The following is a 27,914-nucleotide window of genomic DNA, read 5'->3' as shown; positions in this document are numbered from 1 at the left end:
GGATTCACCAGAGACAGATTTGGGAACAGAACAGGCAGATTGACTGAAATACACTGCTGAGGGTAGCAGTGGGCAAGCCAAGAGAGGTCTGCTGCGCCATGTGGGTCACCTCCCTGGCTGGGGATCGAACTCATGCTGCTGTGACTGGTGATAGCTTGATGGTGGTGAGACTTAACCCCTTGTGTCACCAGAGAGGCCCTATTTTCTTCTTTTTCCAGATTAAAAAAAAAAAATCAGTTTCTGTGAATTTCTGTGATTTTCTGTGAATATGAGCAGCTATCAGCTATTAAGACTACACAAAAATAAAAAATAAATAAAAGAAGCAAGACCAAATGTTTATTTCTTACTGTGGAAATTAAGACAATTTTATCGACCTGTAAAAAAGGAAAAATAAATAGGCAATGTATGTAATATGATTCTCTGTAACCCAAGTTTCCAGCGTGTCAGGAAGAACTCTAAAATATATGAAAAAGGGCCTCCCCGGTGGCGCAGTGGTTGAGCGCTGGGTTGCAAAGCTGCCCGCGGCCTCTGCAGCGCCGGTTCGATCCCCGGCTGCTCCCCGGCCACCAGAGGAGTGTCCCACATGGTGCGCAGACCTCTCCTGCCGCCCGCTGCTCCCCTCAGCAGTGTACTTCGGTCCTTCTGCCTGCTCTGCTCTCCGCTCTGGCTCTGGTGAATTCTCTCACCCTCCCACGCTTCTGACTGTGCCCAGTGCTTGTATAAATAAATAAAAAAAAAAATTAAAAAAAAAAAATAAAATATATGAAATGTTCTGCAGGTATCTAAAGGGAATTACCCCAGGTATCTAAAGGAATTACCCTTGGCAATTTGAAGTTGACTTAAGGATAAACCCAAGTGCCTATATCTGGGAGAGGGCATTTACCTTTAATGTAGCACTTTATAGATGGAGAGAACAATGCCTAGCACATTAGAGGAACAAGAATAAATATTTTTTGAGGACACCGAAGCACTGTGTCCAAATGAACATTCTCTCAAGTCACAAATGCTATCAATCAAAGGAGCACAACTCTAGAACCCCAATAGAGTGGATATTTTCCTCCTCTTAATCTCTAAGATATCATTGTTTCCAATTTCCATGGTAACTAGAAGACTTGAAATTGCCAAAACTTGAGAGACACTTGAGATGAAAGCCAGAAAAAATAATTAACAAAAAACAAATGTTCCAGGCAGCATGTATGACAGTGTTGCAAAGTTTTTGAAATTTGTTTGGGAAGATTTTCTTCTCATTTCTTTGCTTGGAATAACACGACAATTTCCAGAATGTAGCAGTTTATAGTTTCAGGCCACACTCCTGAACGTTCATTGAATAGATTTTATAGATCAAGTGAAGGTAAGCTGTTGGAAATTACTCTCTGGTAAGCATTGATGTTAACCATGAGGCGAGTCAGACTGAATAAGTGCCCTCACTCCTTTTCTTCCCTGGAGTGAACAAATTTTTATTGACCACCTACTATTTTCTAGGTAATCGGTTCTAAACAACTCAATGAAAAATTATAACGCTGATAAGGAGAAGTGCATGTAAGTACTAGAGTGTACAACAGGCAGAGCTGACCTGTCAAGAGCAGCCAGCCTTTCTAAGGAAGTATGAATAAGCTGAGTGGGAGGAAACTAGATCCTGGGGGAGGAGAGCATTCCAAGCAGTGGGAACTCTCGGGCAAAGGCCCCCTGGAGGAAGTGAGCCTCCAGTGTTCAAGGAACTGAAAGCAGGTCTGAGCAGCCATGTTGGCAGAACCCCAGAGGGTGAGGGGAATGAACTTGGAATGAGGCCAGTAGGAGAGGTGTGTAGAAGCCAGGTCATTCTCAACTGAGTCCTGCAGGGCGGGCTGGTTCAGGATTTTGGTCTTTATCCTTCTGACTCCAGGGTGTACTCAAGTTGCAATAATAAAGCAGAACAGGCCCATTTTGTGCGTGATCTGGGAATGGGAGCTTCTGATTTGTCTGAAATTTGTAAACCTACTTCTATTTACTTTTATACATACACATTTTTGCACAGAAAAAGAATATTTGAGACCATGCTTATGTTCTTATGACAGGATGATGGAACCTTGAAAGAAGAAATAATCTATGTAATTTATAATATATATTATCTTATAAGTTATAAGGCATTTAAGTTTCTTAAATGAGACATGAATAAACAAGCTATAAGAAAAAAACAAAAAAAAGAATATTTTCATAAATTTCAGATGTGAATCGCCAAGTTTCAAAGGATTAAAATTTTATGAAATACTTTCAACTTAAATCATATTCAAGATATCTTTATTTATGTATGGTGATTCAGTAGGTACCTCAGAGATCATCCTCATGGCTTTCAATTATCATCATCTACATTTATAAATTATCAGAAACCAGGATTTGACTGCTTAATAACCTCCCCTTATTTACGACTTAGCTGGGATCCATGATATCTGTAAGAAGTCAAAATAAATATGATGAATATCATTGCATGTTTAACCAGAGGATAAGTCCTCATTAAAAACTGTTGGTTTTTGCTTTACACGCTCTTCTCACAAGTGGGTTTCTGGGTTCCAAGCAAATGGGAAGCAATAATTCAGAAAAGGAGAGCGGATGGATGGTTATATGACAAAAATTAAAAGTAGCAAGGACCAGGGGACTCCCTGGTGGTGCAAGGAGTTAGGACGCAAACTATGAAGCTGTCTGCAGCCTCTGGGGCATGAATTCCATCCCTGGCCAGCCAGGGAGCTACCCACATGGCGCAGCAGACCTCTTCTGTCTCACCAGCTGCTGCTCCCCTCTGCAGTGTGTTTCAGTCAGTCTGCCTGTTCTGTTCCCCACTCCGTCTCTGGTGAATCCTCTCATCCCCCATACCTCTGGCCTGTACCCCTGCTCTTGTGTGCATAAATACATAAATCTTTAAAAAAAAAAAAGTAGCAAGGACCAGCACAGCTGTAGGGGAGGAGACCTCCCCCACCCCGCCAAAGAAGGAAAAAATGAAAAACTGAAAACTGAATAAAAAATAAAGAGAGAAAGGGAGGGAAAAAAAAAAGAAAGCATGACAGCAATCTGGGACTTTTAGTGTGGACAGTGGTGCTAGCTTTGGTAGACCTTGAGGGCATCGTTGTGTTTCTATTGAGACCTCCTGGTAAAGAAGGCAGGGGGGCTCATCAGGTTTTATAAAGATTTCTAGCTTAAAAGGTCAAGCTTTTTAAAAAGGGCTCTAGTACCTAAAACAGTAGCTCCTCAGTGATTTGGGGGAAATTTTCTATTCAGTTTCCACATAACTATGGTTTTTATTACATTGTGGTGGCTCCAAGGAGTTAATACAGATTTCAGTTTGAAAAAAAATATCCGACGCACCAGCTTTTGCTGAGACTGCTTCATTTTCACAAGTTATCTAATTCTGGATTTGAACAAAGTCATTGAAAGTGACACTTTTCATATCTGAATTGTCATAATGCTATTCTTGACAAGGAATGAGTTCTTGAATATTTAAAAATATTGAAGGTGATAAAATGCCCTTAATAAATACATTTTAAAGTTTGGTTTTCACATTTTTAACTTTAATTTTCATATTTGTCTCTTAAATGCAAATAATCTTTATCTAAGCATAAGGTGCCCCCTAAAGTTGTCTGAATGTTACCATCTTTACTTCTTCCAGATGGAAATGAGAATGAATGAAACACTGATCACTTTGGAAAATGTTCATGCTATATGTTTATAAAATGATTCTGGAGATGACATTATTTTCTGCAAATACATCCTTCATACATGTCAGAGCATCTTTTGTCTCCCAAGAGAATATGTTTAAACTGTAGTATTTAACGCCTGAAATGTGTTTTTCCTTGTGCCATTTTATGTATCAGAGATATCTGCAAAAGAGCAAACCGGTAGACTGATGGGATTTTGAGGAAATCATTAATCTTCAGAATTTCATTAGTCTACATTGCTACTTTTTTCGTGTTTAAAAGTGGGAGGTTTTTTTTTTTCTCAGTTGACCTAGGTAAATAAATATTGAAGTAGATATTTTCACATTATCCAATAAAATAGTATGCTTGTGTCTATCTTGTGACAAGCCTAACAAACTACTTAGTAAAAAGTTACAGTTACTAGAAAGGGGAATGACTAAAAGTCATAAACAAATATGGCATTTCCCATTTTTCAGGGTTACCACCAGATGCTAAGCCATGTTGACCTGGTTGGAGGCCTATTAAACATCTTTGTTCCGTGGTGGTTTTCCTTTGAGGAGACCTTCACCGTTGCACTTTGGACTGGAATAAATAGCAGAATTATAATAGCATGATTAGTTTCCACAAAACTGAAATTGTACACAGACTATATTTGCACTAAATTTTTTTTGTTAGAAATTAGCAAGAGTAGATGACATAATGTTTAACAAAAGCAACCATCTTTTTACCTCTTGAGGAAGCAATTGTCCAAATGACAAAATTTGAAGCAAATTTGTCTGTAAGAAAATTTTTGGCCTGATTTTCCCATAAGTGTTGAGATGTAATGATTTATTTTTCAAAATCCACATTGTACTTCTGAAGACTTCTGTCTTGACAGAATGCATTTTTAGTAGTATGGAAAAGATTGGTGGGTTGATGAGTAGTTCAATACTTTTTTAAAAAAGTGTAATTACAGTCAATTCTAGAAGGGTATGTCTTAAGTAATGAAACAAGGTGGGTTAGTAAGCCATAATGTGGCATGGAACTGTGTTTCCCAATTTTGCCTATTCTGAAGAATCATGGAGGGCATTGTATAAAAGGACAGCTCTCCAGCTCTGCCCTTTATCCTCAACCCTCTCCAGAGTAGAGGTAAAGGAAATCTATATTTTTTATAAGTATTTAGAGCAATTCGTACAAGTTTGAGAAATACTGGACAACAGAGAAACTCCTGGCTTTATCACGAGACACATTGTACTTGAATTTTTGCATGGCCAGATCAGAGCAGAATAACCTCCTTTGAATTCCTCTGAGTCTCAGTTTATTTGGGATTGGGGTACTAAATGAGTTACTGCTGGTAAAGGACCTAGCACTATTTCTGCACTTACTCTCTAAACAAGTACTGATAGTAAAATACTAGTGGTTTGATTTTCTGGAATTTAACAAAATTAAATGGACTGATTCCCGCCCCCCCTTCTTCATAGTCAAAGATGGAGCAATTGTTTTAAATTGATCAGGTCTAGGTTGATCATTCCTTCCTCACTTAATATTTTGTCCAAGAGTCTGTTTGGTGGGAATTATTGACCAGGAAGATCCTTCTGGCACTTTCCGCTGCCGTGTTGAAGTATTAACTCTAATATCTCATTGTTCACTCATATCTAGCCATATAGAATTCTCTTTTATTCCACTGGAAAGTAATGCCTGGTTCATAGGCTAATTACAGTGTTTTTTGGTTTTCCTTCCTCTCTAAACAATTTAATGTTATTCCAGGAAACATAATTGATTTTGGTTATAATACAAAAAAATATACTCCAGCATGAGGAAGAACATAGAAATGGAGATCATTTGGTGTCCATATTCAAATGATTTGAAGTTGCTTAGATCTAACCCAACTCTCACGTCTTTAAATTTTCCCACTAATAGCAAAGTACTCTCTTAATTAGCTGAGATGACTAGCATTAAGATGAGGCAACGTCGTTATTACTTTTTTTTCTTTCTTTCTGCAGGTCCCCTGCTCAGTGCTGGGGCTGTGTGATTACTTGCCACCACACACTAATTTTCAAACTGGGGTGCAAAGAAGACTTGGTTGGGGAATGAGTGTCAATTTTTGGTTCTTAAAAAATTTCTGGCGGGGGCCTCCCCGGTGGCGCAGCGGTTGAGCGCTGGGTTGCGAAGCTGCCTGCAGCCTCTGAGGCGCCGGTTCAATCCCCGGCTGCTCCCCGGCCACCGGATGAGGGTCCCACATGGTGTGCAGACCTCTCCTGCCGCCCGCTGCTCCCCTCAGCAGTGTACTTCGGTCCTTCTACCTGCTCTGCTCCCCGCTCTGGCTCTGGTGAATTCTCTCGCCCTCCCGCGCTTCTGACTGTACCCAGTGCATGTATAAACAAAACAAAAAAACAAAAACGAATAAATAAATAAAAAAAAAAAAACACATGCCTCTTAAAAAAAAAAAAAATTTCTGGCTCCAAAACTGTGTGCCTAATGCTCTGGGGGCACTCAAGATTAGTCTCTTGTTGAAAACCACTGCTCCAGGAACTTGATAAACCTCTAATGAATTTAAAATTTTCATTTTTCATTTAACAGAGGATGAGCCACGACAGGTCTTTGGATAAGATGTCACTGCCAATCCATCCATCCATCCATCCATTCAAACTGTAAAGGGCCACATCCTGGGCATAGTGCTGGGGAAAAAGGAATCTTTCTTGTTTGGTGTCATCATTTCAGCTACAGGGAATCCTGTGTGCTATGTCTTCCTAAAAGTCTAGCTGCTACCACTGGTTCATGTGGTATGGTGTGATGCGATACAATGAGCCACTCTGAATCGCTAACCCTGATTTGATTCCTGGGGTATGTGCCTGTTTGAAAAGGGCAGTGAGAAGTAATTTGGTTATGAGTTCTATGAATGCCAGGACAAAACACTGGAAATACCCCAGAAATGTGAAGTGGCATAAGTACCAGCCAACAACAACATAGTCACTTCTTTTTTTTTTTTAAAGATTTATTTGTTTATGCATACAAGACCTGGGGTACAGGCCAGAGGTGTGGGGGGGTGGTGAGAGGATTCATCAGAGACAAAGTGGGAAACAGAACAGGCAGATTGACTGGAGTACACTGTTTGAGGGGAGTCGCCGGTGGGAGTCAGGAGAGGTCTCCTGTGCCATGTGGGTAGCTCCCTGGCTGGCTGGGGATCTGAACTGGTGCTGCAGAAGCTGTGGACAGCCTCATAGGTTGTGTCTTAACCCCTTGCGCCACCAGGCAGGCCCCTATTGTCACTTATTTCTGCTTGGCTCATGGGTGTAACTAATCTATAGGGATTCGGAAGCCTTACAGTGCAGTGCTAGGTACTTGGAACTAGAGAGATGGCTGAGGCATACATAATCCCAACCCTCAAAGAATTCCTAACCATTGGAGAGAGACAAAATGAATGACCCAGGCAAGTATAAACATAACCGTGATGTTAGGCAGAATGTTATAAATGTCACAAGAAAGATCCAAAGTGTTAGAGGGGCCTAGGAGAGAGAGATCACACTTCTTGGTGTATTTTCCCAGAGGAAGTGGCATTTGAGCAAGTCCTTGAAGAGAGGGTAGGAATTTGACAAGTTGCGAGGGGAGAGACATTATAGGCAGCAGGAACTTCTAGAGCAAATGTAGGGAGTGGGAAAGCTGGGAACGATTTCTGTGGAAGTCCTGTTGGAACATAAAATTCTTCTCAGGGGACTAGAAGTTGTGTTGGATTTTAGTGAGAGATGGGCTGGAAAGTTAGGTTTGGTCAAGATCATATCTGAGTATGAATATTTTCCAGTAGGCAGCAGGGAGCCATTCAAAGGGATTTGAGCAGGGAAATGACACCATCAGAACTATACTTTGGGAAGCACAGCAGCTGGGTGGAGAAGAACTTGGAGGAAGAAAGCTTATACTAAGGAGGCTCGGTAGAGTTTAAAGGTAGAATAACTGACTTAGCAGAGGGAGAGGAAGGTATAGACTTCACAGAAGGTAAAACTTTTATCAGAGTTGCACTAAAAAGTAAAGAATAAAGCTTAGGGGCCTATGAACAGGTGGCAACATAATAACAATCTAGAGGAAAGAAGAACAAGGAATGGTGGTACTTGGGGTTTGAGATGGCCATGGGAGCCTTTGTGGAAATGCAAAAAGGAGGGGGCCTCTAGGAAGAAACAATTGAGCTGAAGCAGAAACAGTGGTGACAATAGGATGCATAATTGGGAAACTTCCCAAGGGGCGGGTTATTGAAAATGGAGACGGGTCCATGATAGCCGCAGGCAGGGTGTAAACAGTTTGGAGGAAGACAAACCCTATAACAGTGTAAAGAGATGTCAGAGGGATAGGAAAGTGTCAGAGGAGGAGAGGGAGGAAAACATTTCAAATAGGATCGTGAGCTGCAGGTAAAAGAATGCAGAGAGGGAAAGCTGAGACTGGAGTTGGTGGCTGTGGATTCATCTTGGAGTTAGAGAGTTAAAGTAGACCCGCCTATGTAGGACCCTGCCTTAAATCCAACTTCTTTGGTTCACTACAGAATCGAAGGCACTACAAGCTAGACCTCTCCAACAGTGTCTATTTTCCTCTTCAAAATGAATTAATTTCTTCCACTAGCACCTGGTATGACTCCGAATGAGTCACTTATCCTGTCTGGGGGTACGGAGTTTTGTCGTCTTTAGCTTTACGGTTCAGTGATTCTATGTGTACAGTCGTCACAAAAGAATACGCGCCTAAGCCCTATGGTGATTGTCCTTGAGGACGGAACAGAGCTTAAATTGTAGTTTACTTTCCCACGTGCGTTCTTCTTCTATCGCCTAGTTTCAAAAGTTTAAAAAACATTCTGATTTTTTAAGAGATGCCAAAATGGAACAAGTGGAAATCCCCCCACCCCCATTCTTCCAATTTTCTGCCCATTTTCCTAAGTCCTGAGAAGGTGCCCAGAAAAATACCAGACGGATATACAAAAACAGCGTGTCACCACAATTTTTCCTAGCCAAGTAGGGAGCCATGGAAAGTCTGCCAGGGTCCTGTCCCCCAGGGATCAGGAGTTTGGAAAGGTCTGACGAGGGGAAGAGACAGATCTGGAGGCTTGAAGGCTCTCGGGCGTCAGCTCTGAGGGGGCGATTTTCTTGAAAACTCTCCCCAAGCGCTCTAGCCCTTGAAATCCAGGCACCGAGGCAGGCAGGTATCAGCCGACAACCTTAAACGACACGAAAGTGTCAAAGATTTATCTTCCACCATAGCGCCTGTATCACTAACGTGGTTTACAACGAAAACAGGTGAGGCAAAGAGGGACGGTATCGCCAAGGCGGTAATTAAGTCTGTGGCCGGGCCCCAGCTCGGTCCGAGCGCGAAGACCCAGATCCGCAGGGCTGCGGGCTCAGTCCGGCGCTCGCTTCTCCGCCTTCCCCCGCGCGCCCGCGCTAGCGAGCGGCGCGCTCTCTCGTGCGCACCCGGCGCAGCCCTCCGCGGCGAGAACCGGGAGTTCGGGCGCCGCCAGGGCGGTCGTCGGAGCGGCGCGCGTCTGCAGCGCGGTGGCTCCCGCAGCCCGGAGCCCGCAGCCCGGCGCCCGGGGCCCGTCGCGCCGCAGACGGAGGAGCGCACTGAGCGCGCTCGCGGCCGCCGTCCGCCGCCGGCTCGGCAGTGCGCGCGCGCCCGTGGGGTGTGTGCGCGCGCCCCCGCGGCGCGGGTACTCACAAAGGTGTGTTTACTAAACGCACTGTCCGGGTGTGACCCCCACCCCGAGCAGGAGCACCCCGGGCCCGGAGCGGAGACTCGGCGGCGCGGCCAGCGGGTTCAAGTTCCCCCGCGCCGCGCGGACCGGCCGGCCGGCTCCGCGGCCGCGGGGCACAGGGAGCGCGAGGGCGGGGCGGTGGCGGCCGGCTCCGGACGCGCATCGCGCAGCTGCGGGGCAGGCTCCGGACGCTCTGCGCGGCTGTTGGCACTTTGGCCCGCTCGACCTCGAGGCGGGCCGTCGGGAGTGAGCGGGCGCGGGGCTGGGGCTGGGCGCGCTGCAGCCGCGCGGGGCAGCGCAGCGGGCGCTCTTTTCCCACCCGCGTCTGCGAAAGTCAACTGGAAGACAGGCTCCCGGGGCAGCCTCCTCCCTCCTGCCCGGCGCCCGAGCCCCGGCCCAGGGTGGGGGGAGTTCCCCGGCCCGCAGGAGGGGAAGCGGGCGCCCGGGCAGCCTCGGCCGCACCTCCTCCGCCTTCCTCTCCACCCCCGTCCCCCGGGTTCCACGCCGCATTTCTTTGTTTTGAAAGCGCCTCCTCCGCCCAGAGGCTTTTCCCCCGGCGGGCAGGCTCTGACGGGGGGGTGGGGCACTGGCCCGCGGGCACCGCCCCCGTTTGGCAGGCGCCCCTCCCCCGGGCTCGCCCCGGTCTCGGCTCGTCCCTTCCCGCTGCGACCCACGAGGCGCACCCTCACTTGCGGGACATCAAAGGGAAGCAGGGACTTGGAGGGGGAAGCTGAGGAGGCAGGGGGCGCAGAGACCCACCCATCTCAGGCCGGGCCGGCGGCCCGCCCCCTCCCGCGGGAACCCCGCCTGAGCCCCGCCCCCCGCGTCACAGCAGCCTGACATTCTCACAACCCATCGGGCACCCAACCCCGCCGCCCCCGCTACCCCCGTGTCCGCCGAGTGCTCTATTTATGTTTCAGCCCAGTGATTTGCATAGGCCCCGCCCCTGGCCCTAGGTCCCCCTATCCGCGCCCCGCCTCAGCCTGGACGTCACGGAGGGAGCCCCGCCTCCTGTGCCCGTACAAGGAGCGGCGGGCCCTAGATGGCAGCGTGGCGTCGCGGCGGCGTGTGCGTGTCGCGCTTCCTTGTGCCGTTTATAGGGTCCCGGCACTTCCGCTGTCGGGTTAGAAGCGGCGCGGTCATGGCGGAGCGCGGACAGCAGCCTCCTCCCGCGAAACGGCTTTGCTGCCGGCCGGGCGGCGGCGGCGGCGGCGGCGGCGGCGGCGGGGGCAGCAGCGGCGGCGGCGGCGCGGGTGGCGGCTACAGCTCTGCCTGTCGGCCCGGCCCGCGGGCGGGCGGCGCGGCGGCGGCGGCGGCGTGCGGGGGCGGCGCGGCGCTGGGGCTGCTGCCGCCGGGCAAGACCCAGAGCCCCGAGTCGCTGCTGGACATCGCGGCGCGCAAGGTGGCGGAGAAGTGGCCGTTCCAGCGCGTGGAGGAGCGCTTCGAGCGCATCCCGGAGCCGGTGCAGCGCCGCATCGTCTACTGGTCCTTCCCCCGCAGCGAGCGGGAGATCTGCATGTACTCGTCCTTCAACACCGGCGGCGGCGCCGCGGGCGGCCCCGGCGACGACAGCGGCGGCCCCGGCGGCGCGGGCGGCGGCGCGGGCGGCGCGGGCGGCGGCGGCTCCTCGTCTTCGCCGGCCGCCACCTCGGCCGCCGCCGCCGCTGCCGCCGCCGCCGCCGCCGCCGCCGCCGGGGCCGGGGCCGGGACCCCGTCGGTGGGGGCCGCCGGGGCGGCGGACGGCGGCGACGAGACCCGGCTGCCCTTCCGCCGGGGCATCGCGCTGCTGGAGAGCGGCTGCGTCGACAACGTCCTGCAAGTCGGTGAGTCACGGGGCAGCGCGGCCGGTGTCCGTGCGTCAGCCCCTCGGGGGCCGCCCCCGCCCCCTGCCCCGCGCCCCGCGGGCCGACCCCGGGCGCGCGCGCCCCGCCCGGGGTCCGCGGCGGCCGGGACGGGGCTCCCGAGCGCAGCGCCCGTTTCCTCCGCGCCCCTCCCCGCCCCCCGTCTCCCCGGACGGGCCGGCGCGAGTGGGAAATGAATCAGCAGGACTCGCCCTGGCGCGGGGTCGGCGGGGGGGGGGTGTCGGGTGCCCCGGTCCGCGCCGTCCGTCGCGCTCGCCGCGGCCGGGGCGCGCGTCCCGGGGGCCGCCCGCCTTCGGGGGATGGGGACAAAGGCGCGGGCGGCCGGCCGGCCCCGGGGAGGGTGTGCGCGGCGGGGCCGTGCGGGGCGGGGGAGGGGGCGCGGGCCGCGCAGACAATGCCGGCCGGGGCCGCGCCGGTGGCCGGGCCGCGCTCCGCGCTCTCCCCGCGCGCCCTCCCCGGCTGCCGTTCGCTCCCCTTTCTTTCCCCTCGCCCCCCTCCCCGCCCCCTCGATTGGAGGCGAGGGGAATACATTTTAACGCCCCTTGGCGGTCGCTCCTCTCCGGGCTTCGACGGGCTGGCGGCCGCGGGGCTCGGGCGGCTGCGGCGTCCGGTCTGCCCTGGCGAGCCCCGCGGCCGCGCCGGGTTTAAAGGTCTCTTTGGCTCCGCGTCCAGCCGGGCTGCGGGCGGCACTGAGGGAGGGGGCGGCGGGCCGGCGCCCCTCTCCTGAGGGACCGCTCCCCGCTGAGGAAGCCCCGGAATTACCGGGCGCGAGCCGGGGAGGGGCGCCCCGCGCCTCCCTTCCCCGCGGGGCCGCGGCGGGGCCCGGGGCTCCGGCCGCGGGAGTGGGGTGCGCGCCGGAGCCCGGCCGTCGTGCCCGGGGCGAGCCCGGCCAGCAGGTCCCCGCTCCGCGCTCGCAGCGGCGGCCGCAGGGGCGCGGGGCGCAGGGGCGCTGCGGCCGCCGGGCACGACCTCGCACTTTGTTCTCATTTTCAGGTTTATTTGTGCCCCTTTCAGTTTTCTGTCACCCTCCGAAAAGAGGAAACCAAACAAAAGAGTCTCTTTATTTCTTTTCAGGGCTTGTAAAGTAGAAGATGTTTGACAAAGGCGAGAGCAGGACTTGTGATTTAAAGCTACACAGCCTCCTTTCTCTGACAGACCCGGAGACTTTTCTCAGATACCGAGTTTAAAAGCGTTCTCCGTCGTCCCCCTCCCCCCGGTGGGCTTGGTTTTTTTGTTTTTTTTTTCCCCCCCCTTCTTTTTTCCTGGCCAGATATCTTTTTCAGCCGTAGCGATGGGGATGTTTGAGCTGGACTGAAAAGAACAATGCTATAGTGAAACTCCTCTCTCCCCCTCTTTTTTCTCCTGATCGCGAGCAGCGCGTATTGCCGCCCCCCCCCCCCCCCCCCCGCCGTCTACTTTAATTGTAATGGTGAACGTGGTGCCTAATGAATGGGGTGAGGTTTTGGAAGCATCTTTGTCTCAGATTTTTAGTTTCATCGTTCTTTCCGTCGTCCGTTTCTTTTATCCTTTTCGGGAGTCGGGTGGGTGCCTGGACAGGGACCCCAAGAGAGAATTCAAATCTGTTTTAATCCGATCTGCTCAATTTGAATTTTTACTCAATCTGCAAATGTGATTTTCTGCATGGTCATTTATTTCCAAAGGCAGCCTCCGAGTTGCCTTTTCTAGGTTTGGCACCCTTCTTGCTAGAGGGGGTTTAACTTTTGAGGCTATCCATCCATCCTTTAAAAAAATCTAATTAACATTCTTTCAAGTAACCCCCCCACCCCCCCTTCCCCTTGTGTCTTGCCGCTTGAAACGGATTGAAGCACATCTTCAGCTTCTCAGTTTAACAAACTAGAGTTTGCGAATTTTTATGGCTTGGCTGGCAATGTTGAGTTTTTTTTCCCCCTTCTGTGCTTGACTCTGCTTGCAAGCAATGAGGAATGACAGGAGAGCACATAGGGAGGGTTTCTTGGCTGATTGCATTTAAGCCAGGAATTCACTGTGAAAATAAAGCCAAGGGGCGATAAATAAAAGATGCAATCTTCTCTAGGAGACAGACACACAGCGTGGGCTTTGCCTGCTTTCATCAGTGAAGAGGCCTGGGTGAGTAGTAAAAGAAAATAGTAACTTTTTGAATAGTCCCCAAGGGGGAATGAGGCCATTGAATGGAGTTGGCAATGGTTGATGTGGAGTAGTATGATGCTTCAATAGTTTGAGGAGTTGACCACCACTTTGGAAACACTTAAATGTGTTCTAAACAAGTGCTGTACAAATTGTGGAAAATATTCTTTTTTCCCCTCTCCGAGTTCTGCCTTAACTTCCAACTTGTATTACTTGTGCCAGTCAGCTAAGACAGAGATGGAAGGCTGTTAAATGCCTGGCAGCTGGTGCTGTGAGATAGAAAACTTACAACCAGAATTTTTTTTTTTTTTTGATAGAGAACAGAGAATGGCTAAATTAACCATCTAATTTAACTCTAAGTGGTGGTTTGAATTGGTGTGTTAACTGAAGAGGGTTGTTTTATAATTTTGTGATTTGAGGTGGAATTCTTTTTCCAGCAGAATCTGAAATGGAAGAGAACAGAATACTGTGTTGATAGCATCATGAGCAATTTTCTGGCTTTGCTAAATTACAAGTATGTACAGGAAGTATAAATTGACTTTTTTGTAAGATGACTTATTTGTTTCACTATGTGCTGACAGAGAACTCCTTAAAAATTGGTAAAAATTTAAAAAGATGAATAGCCCAGTAGAAAAATAGACAAACCATTTCCCTACAGTAGGGGAAAAGCTACTTTTTTGGACTTTATTTTCACTTATGCTGTTGAAGGTTAAGGATTGAGGGGCAGAGAGTTGTGACTTTCCAAAATGAAGCATAGTTGCTGGTTTTTATTTTTCAATTTCTAGATTTTACGAAGAAATTTAAAGGAAAAAAAATAAAATCTTTGGTGTAATAGTTGGAAGCAGTATTTAATTGGTGCGGAGCTGTCCATCAGTTGATTTTATAGAAATCATAGTTGTCTTATTTCAGTTAGCAGTATAGTGTAAGGGAGCTATTGCTGAAAATGCTTGTATGTAAATAGTAAAACATCATTTAAACTATGAATTTGAAGTCATATTAAAAAAAGTTCCTGAAATTTTTCCTGGGAGAGAGCTTCGTTAGTATAAATGGAAGCTTGAATTATAAAGGAAAAACCGATAAATTTAATGGCATAAAACTGTAGGACTGAAATTTTCTGTAGGACTGAAAGCGTAAACCAATTTAAGCAGTTAACTGGAGCAAATGTTTGTAGCATGTCTCATCAAATACTGACAGAGATCGCCTAAAAATTGATAAAAATTAAAAAAGGATAAGTAACTCAGAAAAATAGGCAACACATTTCACAAAATAAATGATTAGTAAACATTCATCCTCACTAAACATGGCATGCCATTTGCATCTGCCACATTGGTGATGGTAACTAAAAAGATGGGTGTACAGCACCCTGAGTTGGTTGAAGATGTGGAAAAAGAGGGTGCTGCCTAGCTTGCTCTGTGACACATTTTTTTTGTTGTTGTTGTTTTTATTAGGACTATATCCTATAAATATATTGATTCCAGTGTACAAATATCTTCTGTACAGTGAGTGATGCTCATTGCAGTATGGTTTGCAATATGGAAAGCTGGAATCAACCTTAATTTCTACCTAAAGATTAGTGGTTCATAAGTACTCATTAGAATGCTGTGCAATTGTGAAAAAAAAAGTGAAGTACTGACAAGGAAAAAAGTGTACTGACAAGGAAAAGAGACCAAAATATTTCACTTAAAAAGAAGGCACCTATTTGTATAGTATCCTGAAATTTGTGTTTCAAGCAAGAAAGATAAACTTGCATATAGATGCATAAAGTATCTGGAAGATTATCCAGGCAACCTTTGAATAGTGGGTATTTCTAGAGAAGGACAATCAAATGTATGAGCAGGTTTCTTTTTGGGAGGGGGAAATTTATTCATTTTACATTTACAGTAGAAATTTTCTTAAAGCTAGAAGTGAGAGGGTGTGTGTGTGTGTGTGTGTGTGTGTGTGTATTTTTTTTTAGGATTTATTTATGCATACAAGAGCTGGGGTACAGGCCAGAGATGCGGGGGGTGAGAGGATTCACCAGAGACAGAGTGGGGAACAGAACAGGCAGACTGACTGAAATACACTGCTGAGAGGAGCTGCGGGCAAGACAGGAGAGGTCTGCTTTGCCATGTGGTTCTCCCTGGCTGGCCCTAGGATGCTGCAGAGGCTGGGGAGGCTGGGGATTGCTTCATAGTGCAGTGCTTAACCCCTTAGGCCACCAGGGAGGCTGTGTATGTTTTTGTAATATAAAAATCTTGGAAAAATTATCCTTGCATTTTTAATTTACATCCGTGTATATTAAGTGTGTATGTCCTTCTGAAGAGCTGATGTGTGTTTTATGTGTGTCTCCTTTCCGAATACATGGTGTACATTTAATTTTTTTGTTTTGAAACACATTTTCATTGTGACTAGTAAAAGCAAGAAAGATCTAAAGAAAACTAGGCTTTTATCTTTTCTATGAAAAGGAAGAAGTAAGGAGTTACTTTTTTTAAAAGGAGTTACTTTTTTTAATTTTGTTTTTGGGAGAAAAGAGAATATTGCCCAGAATTTTATAACATTTTGGTAAAAACATGCTCTTATGGTCTTTCAGATTCATCTTAAAATTTTATGTTTTTTTAGTGGGGACGCAATGAAATATCAGAATTAAGATGGATAATTTTAATCATGTATTTCATTTAAGGTTAATTTGTTGGCCTTTCTTTGTTTTGATTTCTTTATAGCCCAGAGATCATTATATAAAGATGTATTCTAAATGTTCTTTAATTTTTTTGATGTTTATTGATGATAGTACTTATCATTGAATGCATTTTCAAGATTAAAATAATAAGAACGGTTGGTTTTGAATTAGCTCCTACACTTTCCTGCCTTTTGATTAAAGGAAAAAGTTTACAAAAGGAGAAAATTTGAAACTAGTTTTGTATTTTTTTTGTATTATGTGACTTCAGGTATTTGATTAGCTTATAATTGATTTTTGACAATATTTGAGTACCTCGATTGTTAAAAATTTCAGTTTTAGTTGAGGAAATCTGTTGCAATTTAGTTCTCTGATATTTAGCATTGGTCCAGAGATGAAATCTAAAGCGTTTAGGAGATACTGAATATTTTTAATAGCTGTAAGATTTGAATAATAATGAAGGTGCAATTGAAAGTTTGGATTAAAAGTAGACATTTCTACCCTTGCTTCGGTTTTCATTTCTTGTCATACAGTTGTATATTATGTACACCCCTTGGCTTGAAGAGGAAAAGGCCATACCCATCATTATTTTCACTATGCATTGAATTTCATCCTTTTTGCAGATGTGAGGCTTTTATGCCTTTCCTTTTAAAAACATCAGTCTGCCTGTGGAACATGGCCTTTAATAGAAGAATTATTGTAGTTAATTGAACAATACAAGCCATTGTTGTTTTAAGTATGTCCTGACTGATTTTAAAGATGTTTATCCTGAGCCTCTTTTCTTTTCACAATGGATAATCAATTGTTATCAATTCTAAATCTGAGTGTTTCATCTGGGAAGACACAGGCCAGCGTATCTTTTCCCCCTTATATTAAGAGTTCATTCAAGGATGTATGACTTCAGTTGGTAGTATGTTCAATGAACAGGTTGGCAGTATGTTCATTGAAAAGCATGATGTTTTCTTTTCAGAAGCTGTTCTTTTTTAAAACATTACACAGTTGCACCTATACTAACTCCACATGCTTACATGCTTTGTATTTTTTTCGTGTTAGAAAAAATCAATTTTATTTACTGATCCAAAATGTATTTTAGGTACCTTTATTTTCATCAGCTTTCCTTTGTAAATAAACTCATGTCATGGTAGAAACTTTTATAGGGACAATCATTAAACTTAACTGCTGTTGACCTTCAACTGTTATATTTAAGAGAACAAATATCCTGGAAAAGAAAGCAGATTATAGGTAAGTATAAACATCTTAGAAACAAAGCAGATTATAGGGACTATTTTTTAAATGGTAAAAACTCATTTAAAAAAGCCACAAACTCATTTTCAACTGCCTTTCAGATTACTGTGATAAAGTACTAAGAATGGTGCTTTTTCACAACAAAAAACCTAATTTAATTTTTTTGATTTGTCTTTTGACATGTAAATGGGGATTACTGTAACCCGAAAGCATGAGCTGTTTCCTCCTAGAGATGGACAGGAAGACTTTATCTCCTTCTGAGAAATCAGATTTTCAAAAATAAAGTGTATTGGTTAGATTTGTTTAAGAAAACTTAAGTATCTTTACAGCTTTTGCTTTCACTGCCCTGTGTACTGCTACACATATGCTTTGTACATGTTTTTTAGTTCTTTAAAAATAGAATGCTTCCTTTACTTTTTTCATCTAGAAAAGGTAGCTAATTTAAGAATTGGAGAGAATGTAGTGCAAAACCTGCTCCTCAGTTAGCTTAAAGATTAGCTCATAGTAAGTGAACTCTGTTGCAAAGTGCATTATACATGTGGAATTAAGAAATAACTAGTTTTGTGTCAGCTAACATACAGACATGTGTATTTACATAAATATATGTATTTGTAACTAATTTGATGTTCTGGAGTGAGCAGAAAGGTAGACATGAACACAGGTGTTACTTGACTATCCTTAGCAGAAAAGTAGACATATGAACATAGGTGTTACTTGACTATCCTTATTTCCAGCATATTCCAGTGACCCCTGTGTACAGATGCATGGTACCATTAAAAAAAGTGTGTTAGAAGATGACACACTGTTTTTATAAAACACTCTTGCATAATGGCTATTATCTATTTATAGAGCTATGGAGATTTTAGAGATGAAAAGATAACATCAATATTCCAGTTTCTTCCATTTTACTGATGAGAAAACTGAGGCCTATATTTGAGTAATTTGTCCAGAGAAGCTTTGTAAATTGTAAAGTTAAATTTTCAATCTCTGCTTTTCTATTACGTGGGCTGGGTAATCTCAGAAATCAGAACAGGAATATTCTTGAATGTAAATGGACAGGCCTTTTGGAGAGATTATTAGACTAATATTTTATTGAATGTTACAGGAGTATTTTTAGGTAGCTTTCTAATTTCAGGCTCAATTTAAATGGTTTCACTTCAGTAGTGAGTCTAGCATGTGAAATACATGCTAGTGTAAAGCAATTGTAGACATTTGGAAATTGTAGAGATGTTTTAAAATGATATTAGAAGATCAGGAAACATTAAGTTTGCTACCTGTATGAAATTATATTACAGCTATGTGGATATATATGAACGTACACATGGGCCTGTGTACTAATTTGCTGAAAGTTAAGTGTTTCTGCAAAACAACAGAAGTTAATACAGTACCCAGTAATAAATTTGACTGCTCTGAACTTAGTACTTACGGAAACTATCCAGTAGTGTCTGTTTTATATGATTTTTAGTGTTTTTGTCAGTGCCCCCCAATCTTCATTGCAGTAACTATGTAATACCCCAGATAATGTCAGTGTTCTGGCTTGAATATTACATAATTGATGTGAGCTAAAAGCTTTAGTCACCTCTCTTATATTCATTTATTAAAATTGTTTAGTGAGGTGATATTGATTTACACCATGGTATATGTTTTAGGTTCACACTTCTGCAAATGTGTGTTATCACAACAAAACAGAGCCCCAGTAATTCTCCACTAGAGTCCAGTGGACTCTTACCCTTTGCCACCACCCATCCCCACTAATGTAGCCACATTTCAGCTCTCATATATTAGGGTTTTGTTTTGTTTTTGTCTGTTTCTTTGCTTTGATTTTATATCCCACATGTGAGTGAAAATCATTTGGTATTCATCTTTCTCCTTATGACTTATTTCACTTGGTATTATCCTCTCCAGGTACATCCCATGTTGTTGCAAGATTTGATCTTTTTATTTTTTTAATATCTGAGTAGTATTCCATTGTGTATATATGCCACATCTTCCTTCATCTGTAGTTGGACATTTAGGTAGTTTCCCGAGCTTGGCTGTTGTACATAGTGCTGCTGTCAACTTATGAGTGCATATATTCCTTTGAATTAGTGTTTTTGTATTCTCCCAGTAGATAGATAGGGGAGGGATTGCTGGATCAAATGGTAGGTCGGTTTTTAATGTTTTAAGAGACCTTCATACAGTTTTCTGTTGAGGTAGACTAGTCTATTGTATGAGGATTCCTTTTTATTTATACCATTACCAACACTCATTTCTGGTATTTTTGGTATAGGCCATTCTCACAGATATGAGGTGGTATCTTATAGTTTTGATGTGTATTTTACTGATAATAAGTGTTGGTGAGCATTTTTCCATGTGCCTGTGTGCCGTCTATCATTTTTGGGAAAGTGTCTGTTTGGCTCTTATGTCCGCCCCTTTTTTTTTGGATTGGGAGTAACCTCTCAGCTTTTAAACACCTTTCTTGTGTGATTTGGAACTTTTTACTGAACTGAGCATGATTTACAGTGAACCTCTTAATACTACTGTGACCACATTTACTAGTAGTAATAGTAGCAATTAAACGGTTTATAGCACTTAATCATGTGCTAAATACTGCTCCAAGCACTTCATATTTCTGCACAGTCCTCTGAGGTAGGTAGGTACTTTTGTTGTCCCCTTGACAGATGAGGAAACTGAAGCATAGGAAAAAAGCACAAATAACTTTTGCCCAGGGTCACACAGCTAGTCACATGGAGGCAGACATAGTTTCTCTGGCTGTGGTACTTTTTCTCTGAATATAATGCTTCCTGTAATGCAGCATCATTAACTATTCTAGAAGATTCATCTTTAGGTGTATAGTCTCTTGGTATTTTCTAGAGTGACTTTTGGTGTTGTTAGAACCTTAAATTGTGATCATAGCTGTGATTTTTAATGTATATTTTAAAAAACTGATTTTCAAACACTGCCTTAAAATGCATTTTATGAATGAATTTCATTTCTGGAGTGTGGGTGTGTGGGGTGATCTTAATTGTTTTTAATTTTTGAAAGGAATAACTTGTAAATTTAGACCTAGGTGTGGTATATTTAATAAATTGCATTTTTATCTCATTTAAAGGCCTTTTACAAATGTTATGATTAAAAATTATACTGTTTCTTGTTGCTGGTAAAAAGACTTAACATTCTTTGAAAAAGATAGTTTATTGGAAGAATATTTACTTGAAGGATACAGTAGACCCTCTCAGTACATTTAAACTCTTACTAGCCAGTAAGCTGATCAGATAAATCGGAAGCTCATTTAGTGAATTAATGTGATTAAAATTCAGGTGACTCACTGCCTGGTCCTGCCTTATTTAACAGTCTGTCTATTTACTTAAAGCATTTTTCTTTGTTAATTGGTGTCAGATCTCTAATGTTAGAAGGTATTGTACAGAAAATATGCATAAGGAGATAGCATGTAGAATGAGTCCACTGAAGCAAGATTTAAATTCTCTTAATTAATTACATCAGTACCATTTAAATGCTGGGTGTGCAGCGATGTACCTGTTAAATATTTGCTGTCCGCGACCAGCATTTTTATAAGTGAAGTGTGGTAAATTCATAATTTCAGTATTAAAGGGCAGAATGTGGAACCTCTTCTAGTGTTACTATTGGTCTTTCTTGGTAAAGGCCCACACAGATTGAAAGCAAGCACTGTATTTGGTTATCAACCTTTGCTTTTGCTACCACTTTATACGAACTCATTTCTACAAAGAAAATGATCGTGATTTTTTGTAAATACTTGTCATATAAAAAACTCCTAAAACTCACACCAGAAATCAGTAATCTGATAATTATATGTAAGCAAGGACATTTAAAACTATTGGCTTCTTTTGGGCTTTTTTTTTTGCTGTTTTTAGCATTCTTCAAGCTTTCTTTGCATGTAACAGTTTTTTTTTAAATTTTTTTTTATAGAGGCATGTTTTATTTATTTGTTTGTTTGTTTGTTTTGTTTATACATGCACTGGGTACAGTCAGAAGTGCGGGAGGGTGAGAGAATTCACCAGAGCCAGAGCGGGGAGCAGAGCAGGCAGAAGGACCGAAGTACACTGCTGAGGGGAGCAGCGGGCGGCAGGAGAAGGTCTGTGCGCCATGTGGGACCCTCCTCTGGTGGCCGGGGAGCAGCTGGGGATCGAACTGGCGCCGCAGAGGTCGCAGGCAGCTTCCCAACCCAGCGCTCAACCGCTTCGCCACTGGGGAGGCCCAGTTTTTTTTTTTTTTGGTGGGATCCTCTCCCGGGGCTGCCGGGGAACAAACCAGCGCTGCTTGCAGAGGCTGTGAGCAGCCTTGCAGCCCAGCGCTCAACCTCTGCGCCACCAAGGGAGGCCCAACAGTTTGTGTTTTTGATGTCATCTTCTAGTTCCTCATTTCTCCTCTTCCCCAGTTACTCCCTATGTAATTTTTGTATTATACTTTCTTTAGACCAGGGTAAGTTGAGGACTGAAATGCCTGGTGATGACGGAATCAAGTGGGGTTTGAGGGCAGGAGATAGGGATCTTTTGAACCCAACCCAAACAGCTCCAGTTTCTTTCTTTCTTCCTTGCCTTCCCTTTACTGCTCTTTCTCTTCCCCTTCCTTACTTAGGTGGAGGAATGGAGTCAGGTGAGTGAGGAGTAGGAAGGAGTGATGGGAAAAAAGCAAGAAATGGTAAGATGTAGGACATACTAACCAAGTGTATATCACATTCCCTTTTTTTCCTTTTTAGTTGTCTCCTCCTTTCCAGTCCCCCTTGTTTTAGGGGAAATAAAGTTGAGGTCACAAGGACCTATGTGTTCCAGCTGCTGCTTGGCTGCTATTTTTAGTCTGGCCCTACATCAGGCTGGCACCAGGCCATGATGGCAAAGGGCCAGCATGTTGTGGGGGACTGCTGGCAAATGTCAAAATCTTAACTTTTCAGTTATCAAGCTGAACTAATTTTCACAGTATTCTGGGCTATGATACTCTGCCTACCTATACTTTTTTTCAAGTGGGATGTGCTTTTTTTATTTTAAAGAAAAGACTTGATTTTATTGGTAGTATTCATTGTACTACTATAATATTTTAGATAGGAGAAAGATTTAAGAATTGCCTTATCGGTCAGAATTATATCCCCTGTAATTTTGGTTTTGTGGTGCCAGCAAAAGTTACAAAATTTGCATGATTTACTTAATATGCCTTGGGCATCTTTAAAATCGCTGTTGCTGTTGAAGTTGTAGTGAATTGGTTTATATAATTACAGGTGTCATTAGATATGAAAAAAACACCGGTACTATTTTTTTCTCCACCTGTCAATGTTCTCTTTGCCACCATGTAGTTGTGTGTGTTTAGGTTTGGTTAATGTTGTAGGCATATGTTTGACAAATAAAAAGACTCTTTATTCTTGTAGGGACTGCCTAGATTTTGGTTGAAATAGAATCTGGGTCTGTATTCTATACACTAGAACTTGTGCTATGTAGAATGTATTTGCAAATTGAGTTTTTTAAACTTTTGGATGCAAATATAAATTTAAGAACTTGATTATCAGTTGCACTCAAAATGAAAAACTTACTGTATTTGCTTGAGTAATTTTGGAAACAAGTAAAAAGAGTGTCATAATATGAGTGCTATCTTGGACAGGATAGTGTTTATCTTGGTAAGAAAAATAGTATATTCTTTCCATTATGAAAATGGAAAAGCTCAGGGTATGTTAGGGATAATCTTTCGGGTGTATTGTGGACTATACTGAGTATGAATAGAAACAGATTATGATTTTCGCTTAATTAATGAATAGTGGTATAATGTACTTATGTCTCTTGAATGGCAGGATAGCATTTAGTTAGTGCATTGATCTGACACCCTTCTTAAGATAGAAGATAATTGGTCAAAATACCTAAAAATAGAATCACATTGATTTTTTTTTTCTTTACTTTTTTTTTAAGGTGGTTATTGGATGAACTGTGCTGAATTCAAGGTTGTGATATAAGGAACCTTAATGTGAGGGATTTAATGAATTAGTGAATTTTTGGTCCACTCACTTCTAGAAGGCAGATGTATTAGAATTTATTTCAATTTTTATGTCTTAAAATGAGATGCTTAGATGTGGCTAAAGCAAGTTGGGCAACTTACTGATCTCAGAACATTTAATTATTAGGATAAAACCAAAAATTCTACTAGGAAATGTAATCAGAAAGTTTTGGGAGTAGGGCCTCCCCGGTGGCGCAGCGGTTGAGCGCTGGGTTGCGAAGCTGCCCGCAGCCTCTGCAGCGGCGGTTCTATCCCCGGCTGCACCCCGGCCACTGGAGGAGGGTCCCACATGGTGCGCAGATCTCTCCTGCCACCCGCTGCTCCCCTCAGCAGTGTACTTCGATCCTTCTGCCTGCTCTGCTCCCCACTCTGGCTCTGGTGAATTCTCTTACCCTCCCGTGCTTCTGACTGTACCAAGTGCTTGTATAAATAAATAAGTAAGCAAATAAATAAATAAATCTTAAAAAAAAAGTTTTGGGAGTAGAGTATCAGTATCAGGTACAAACCGTATCCCAGTTGTAGTAATAATATCATATGGTGTCTTTCTGCAATTAGAGGTTGTGGTAGGTATTCCAAAAGTGTTTTAGAGATAGAGCCATTAATCTAGCTATGCACATGCTTCTATAGATAGGTGTAGTGTGTATAACATTTAATGTGATACATGGAACATTATAATCTGCTGGATGGCAGTAGGTAGGTGACTATCATAGATTCTTAATGTAATTTAGATTTTATTTAGATGAGTCATGTAAATGATTCAGCTTGAGTTTAACAAGGACGATTAAAATCAAAGCCCCAGAAGGTAGTTTGACTAGTAGTGCTGTTTAGGAGTCCTTTCGAGCAAAGTCCTCAAATGACACTCCTTTTTGGAACTTGTCAGAGCAGTTTCTTTGTAATTTTCATGAATCTTTCTTAGCAACTTATTAAAAAGGCATTTTCTCTAAGCTGCTTCATAAATAGCAGGAAATTCCACAGTACTGGATAGTATTGCATTTTTGTTTTCAATAAGAACCATCACAGTGGGAAAAAAGTTTTTAAAAAATGTTGTTTTAACAGTTTGTGGCAAAATACTTTTACTTTAAAGTGGACCAAGTTAAAAAAAAAAACTTATTTCAACAATAATTTGTTTCACTCAATTTTTCCCCATAGTTTATAATATTAGATGTCTTGCAGAAATTGGTAATATGAGTCAGTGACTGAGTTTATTCAAAATTCAGTGTATGCATTGTCTGTATTTGTATTAGTAGCTCATGGCTTAGCAATGACTTGTCTTTTGATTTTGATTAGTCATGAGATTTCTGAATTCTTGTGCCTTTCTATGAAATTTATTTTTGACACCTAAGGATATGGTTTATATTTTTTATTTTTAAAAACCTTTTTAAACTGCTTGTGTGTGCGCAAATGGTGGTTATGGGTTAAATGTAGGAAAGCACAAAAAATTTAAGTAGCCATGTTCAAATGTAGAGTCTTCTTTCCTCCCCCTCTTTCAGGAACATATATTTTATTGAGCTGCTTATTTACTGTTATTGAAAACCTTTTTATTTCTCCCTTACTTCCCTCCCTTCACCCCCCATTCTTCCTGTTAAAGAGAGTTGTGATTCAGAATATAACCTGTTCAGTGTATAATAGTAGTCTGTGATTTTAAGAATATATGGGATATATTGTCTTATTGCAGCTTTGAAATGCTGAGTTTCCATTTCCTTTTTGATCCTTTACAATTGTGGAGTAGCTAGTTTTTCCATTTTTATCTGCCCTTTAAAATTATTTAGAATTGAGCTCTGAACACAAATCTTTCATGGAAAGTGTTACATAGAAATCTAGATCTAGATTTTAAAAAAGATAAAACAGTAAATCAGATCTATTTATAGATAATCTGGTTTCTTCCAGTGAAACTAGGAAGCACTTCTGAATTCTACAAGGGGTTATAGTGGAGACTGACACTGGCCTGTCTGATCCAGACTCTTCCAAACTTGAACATAACTGTGAAATTTATCTTTATTGTAAAAATTGGAGAAAATGAAGGGGCAGTTTCTTATAAGAAAGTAGAATATCAAATTCTTTGTAGGGGTGCAGATTTCTAAGCCTTTTTGATAGAGGGAGCTATTGTCCATATCAAATGACTCAAATATGAACTGCTAATAAATATGTGTAAAAATATTCTGCCATGCAGTATTACAGAGTCACCTTGAGTTTTCCATTGTGTAGTGGCTATTTCTTATTTTTGGAGATGAGAGTTAGAGGATTTAAACATGAAATTCCTTTTTTGTGTAGTGATAAATGAATTTAATAGATTAAAAACATACTGGCAAATTTTAAGTTCAGGGAAGCCAATTATTAATGGTGCATAAATGTCACTTGAATGAATGATGGGCTTAGATTATATTGCCAGTCTTTGTGGGTGCCTGTCTGAAAGTCTCTTCATTGAAAAAAAAAATAGCTCCACGTTTTAATTTCTGTTCGAGTTTCTGAAACCAAGTGGCTATAACTTAGTCTCTTAAGACACTTTGAATAGGAATTTGACTACAAGATAGGTTGGTTTTTAGAACTTGGTTTATCTTGTCAGTACATATCTGCAGATAACCATATAAAGTTTCTTTCTTCCTTTCCTTATTTGAGTGGACTTTTAACTTATTAACAGCATCAGCCAAAAAAACTGTTCTGAAAGCTATTTAATTGGATAATTCCAATTTCTAAACAAAATAATTTGGGCATTCCTGTGTAGAACAGTACTTTTGGTTTACTCAAGAAAATGACTTCAGATTATAAATATAACTACTTTTGAGGGAATGTATGATTTTTTTTTCATTTTATTTAATACTTCATGTTTAAAAGACATGGGCAAAAATAAATTCAGTTTTTATAAACTTTTTCAGATGGCTTGGAAAGCAACATGTAACTTAAAAATATCTTACAAGAGCTTAACATGTTGTGAAAAGATGTTGACTAATTAATAGGCATGACTTGTTAAAATGAAATGGGTCTTCAAAATGATGGTGACTTTCCCTTGAGGTAGAATTTGCTTAAGACTTAATTTTGCATGAAATAGGATACACCAAGCAGTTCTTTGAACAGTAATTTAACAATAAGGGTGTGCTCCCAATGCTTGACTCATGAGAGGGATGGATTATCCAGATATTGGATGAGCATTTGCCCAGTCATTCTTGGTTTTGTGCCTCTTTTCCTGGCACAATTACGAAGTCCTCTCTTTTACAAGTGTTTCAGTTCAGATGATATAAAATGTATGGCTACCCTAGCCATTTGTCTTGTTTTCCAGAAAGAAAGGAGCAATTAATAAATCCGTTTAAACTTGTACTCTCGTGTTGCATGCATACATACTCGGGAGTATGTGTAGAAGAGGGAGGGAGAGAGGAAAGAAGTTGTTTGGGACTTACTCTGATTTTCATAGGTGGCTTCCCCCCAATCTTTTTCAGATGGGAAGTAAATGATTTCTCATTTATACTAAAAAGAAATAGTTAATTAAAAAATTCTCAGTCTCTTGAGGAGTTGCTGCAGTCCTTCTCTTTTGCAATTTAAAGATAATACGTTTCCTGGGCCTCTCCGGTGGCGCAGCGGTTGGGCGCTGGGTTGCGAAGCTGCCCGCGGCCTCTGCGGCGGTGCCGGTTCGATCCCCGGCTGCTCCCCGCCCGGCCACCGGAGGAGGGTCCCACATGGCGCGCAGACCTCTCCTGCCGCCCGCTGCTCCCCTCGGCAGTGTACTTCGGTCCTTCTGCCTGCTCTGCTCCCCGCTCTGGCTCTGGTGAATTCTCTCACCCTCCCGCGCTTCTGACTGTACCCAGTGCATGCATAAAAAAACAAACAAACAAACAAATAAATAAAACATGCCTCAATAAAAAAAATTTTAAAAAAAAAAAGCTTAAAAAAAATAAAGATAATACGTTTCCTTACTTGAAACTGTATTTTAGCATGTTTTGTTTTAATGATACAAATAAAACAGATTGTTTTTACTTTTTTTTTAACCTCAGATTGATGTTCCTTCAGAGGTACTGCTGCTCACTGTAGTTACTTGAAAGAGCCACTTCAGTGAGTGTATCATTTGCTAATCACATGGTCATGAGCTTGGAGATGCCCGACCCATTAGGAAACTAGAGTCTTCTTTGCTGGATCTTGTTTTACTACTTATGTACCCTTAGGCAGATCATTTAGTGATTCTGAACTTCCTTGATTCTTTTAAAATGGGAATAATTATACCTCTGTCACCTCTAACATATGAGGTATTATGAAATCCACATGGGGAATACTTAAAGTACTTGAATTCTAAGTAGTTGCACAAAAGGGAAATATATTATTGTTATGCAGTACTCCAGGTTTATCTGATTTTCTCCATTTAGTATTTTTCTTCTTGTTTCTATATTTTCCCAAAGTCCTGTACTCACTGTGTATTGCCTTTGTAATCCAAAGAAGGGAAACATTATTAAAAAAAAAAAAAATCTGTCTCATTACTATTGAAACCAAACTACACTACCCATAGATTGCTCTTGGTTAATATTTTATTATGATTATAATTGTTGTCTGATCTAGTGCGACTAAACAGAACATATATTATTCAGCACAGTATGCCATGGCCTTAATGTCTTAATGCCTTCCTTGATTTTGACCCTATTGATTGATGAATTTTGTCTTCTCTTGGATCTCTAGAATTACTTGCC

The 27,914-nt window shown here is 42.8% G+C and overlaps 1 protein-coding gene across 1 annotated transcript in view; it reads left to right on the top strand.

Moving 5' to 3' along the window:
• The first annotated feature begins 10,495 nt into the window (after positions 1–10,495).
• Positions 10,496–27,914, top strand: part of ZSWIM6 (zinc finger SWIM-type containing 6) — a 175,164-nt gene continuing 157,745 nt past the window's right edge. Inside the window, exon 1 of the mRNA XM_084233146.1 lies at positions 10,496–11,192. Coding sequence (XP_084089272.1) covers positions 10,511–11,192 — 682 coding nt within the window. The 5' untranslated portion in view covers positions 10,496–10,510. The remainder of the gene's footprint in view (positions 11,193–27,914) is intronic.

The sequence above is a fragment of the Talpa europaea genome (assembly GCF_964194135.1).
Source record: "Talpa europaea genome assembly, chromosome: 5".
Lineage (NCBI taxonomy): Eukaryota > Metazoa > Chordata > Mammalia > Eulipotyphla > Talpidae > Talpa > Talpa europaea.
Note: the sequence above shows the minus strand (reverse complement) of the source record. Positions and strands in the feature narration are given on the sequence as shown.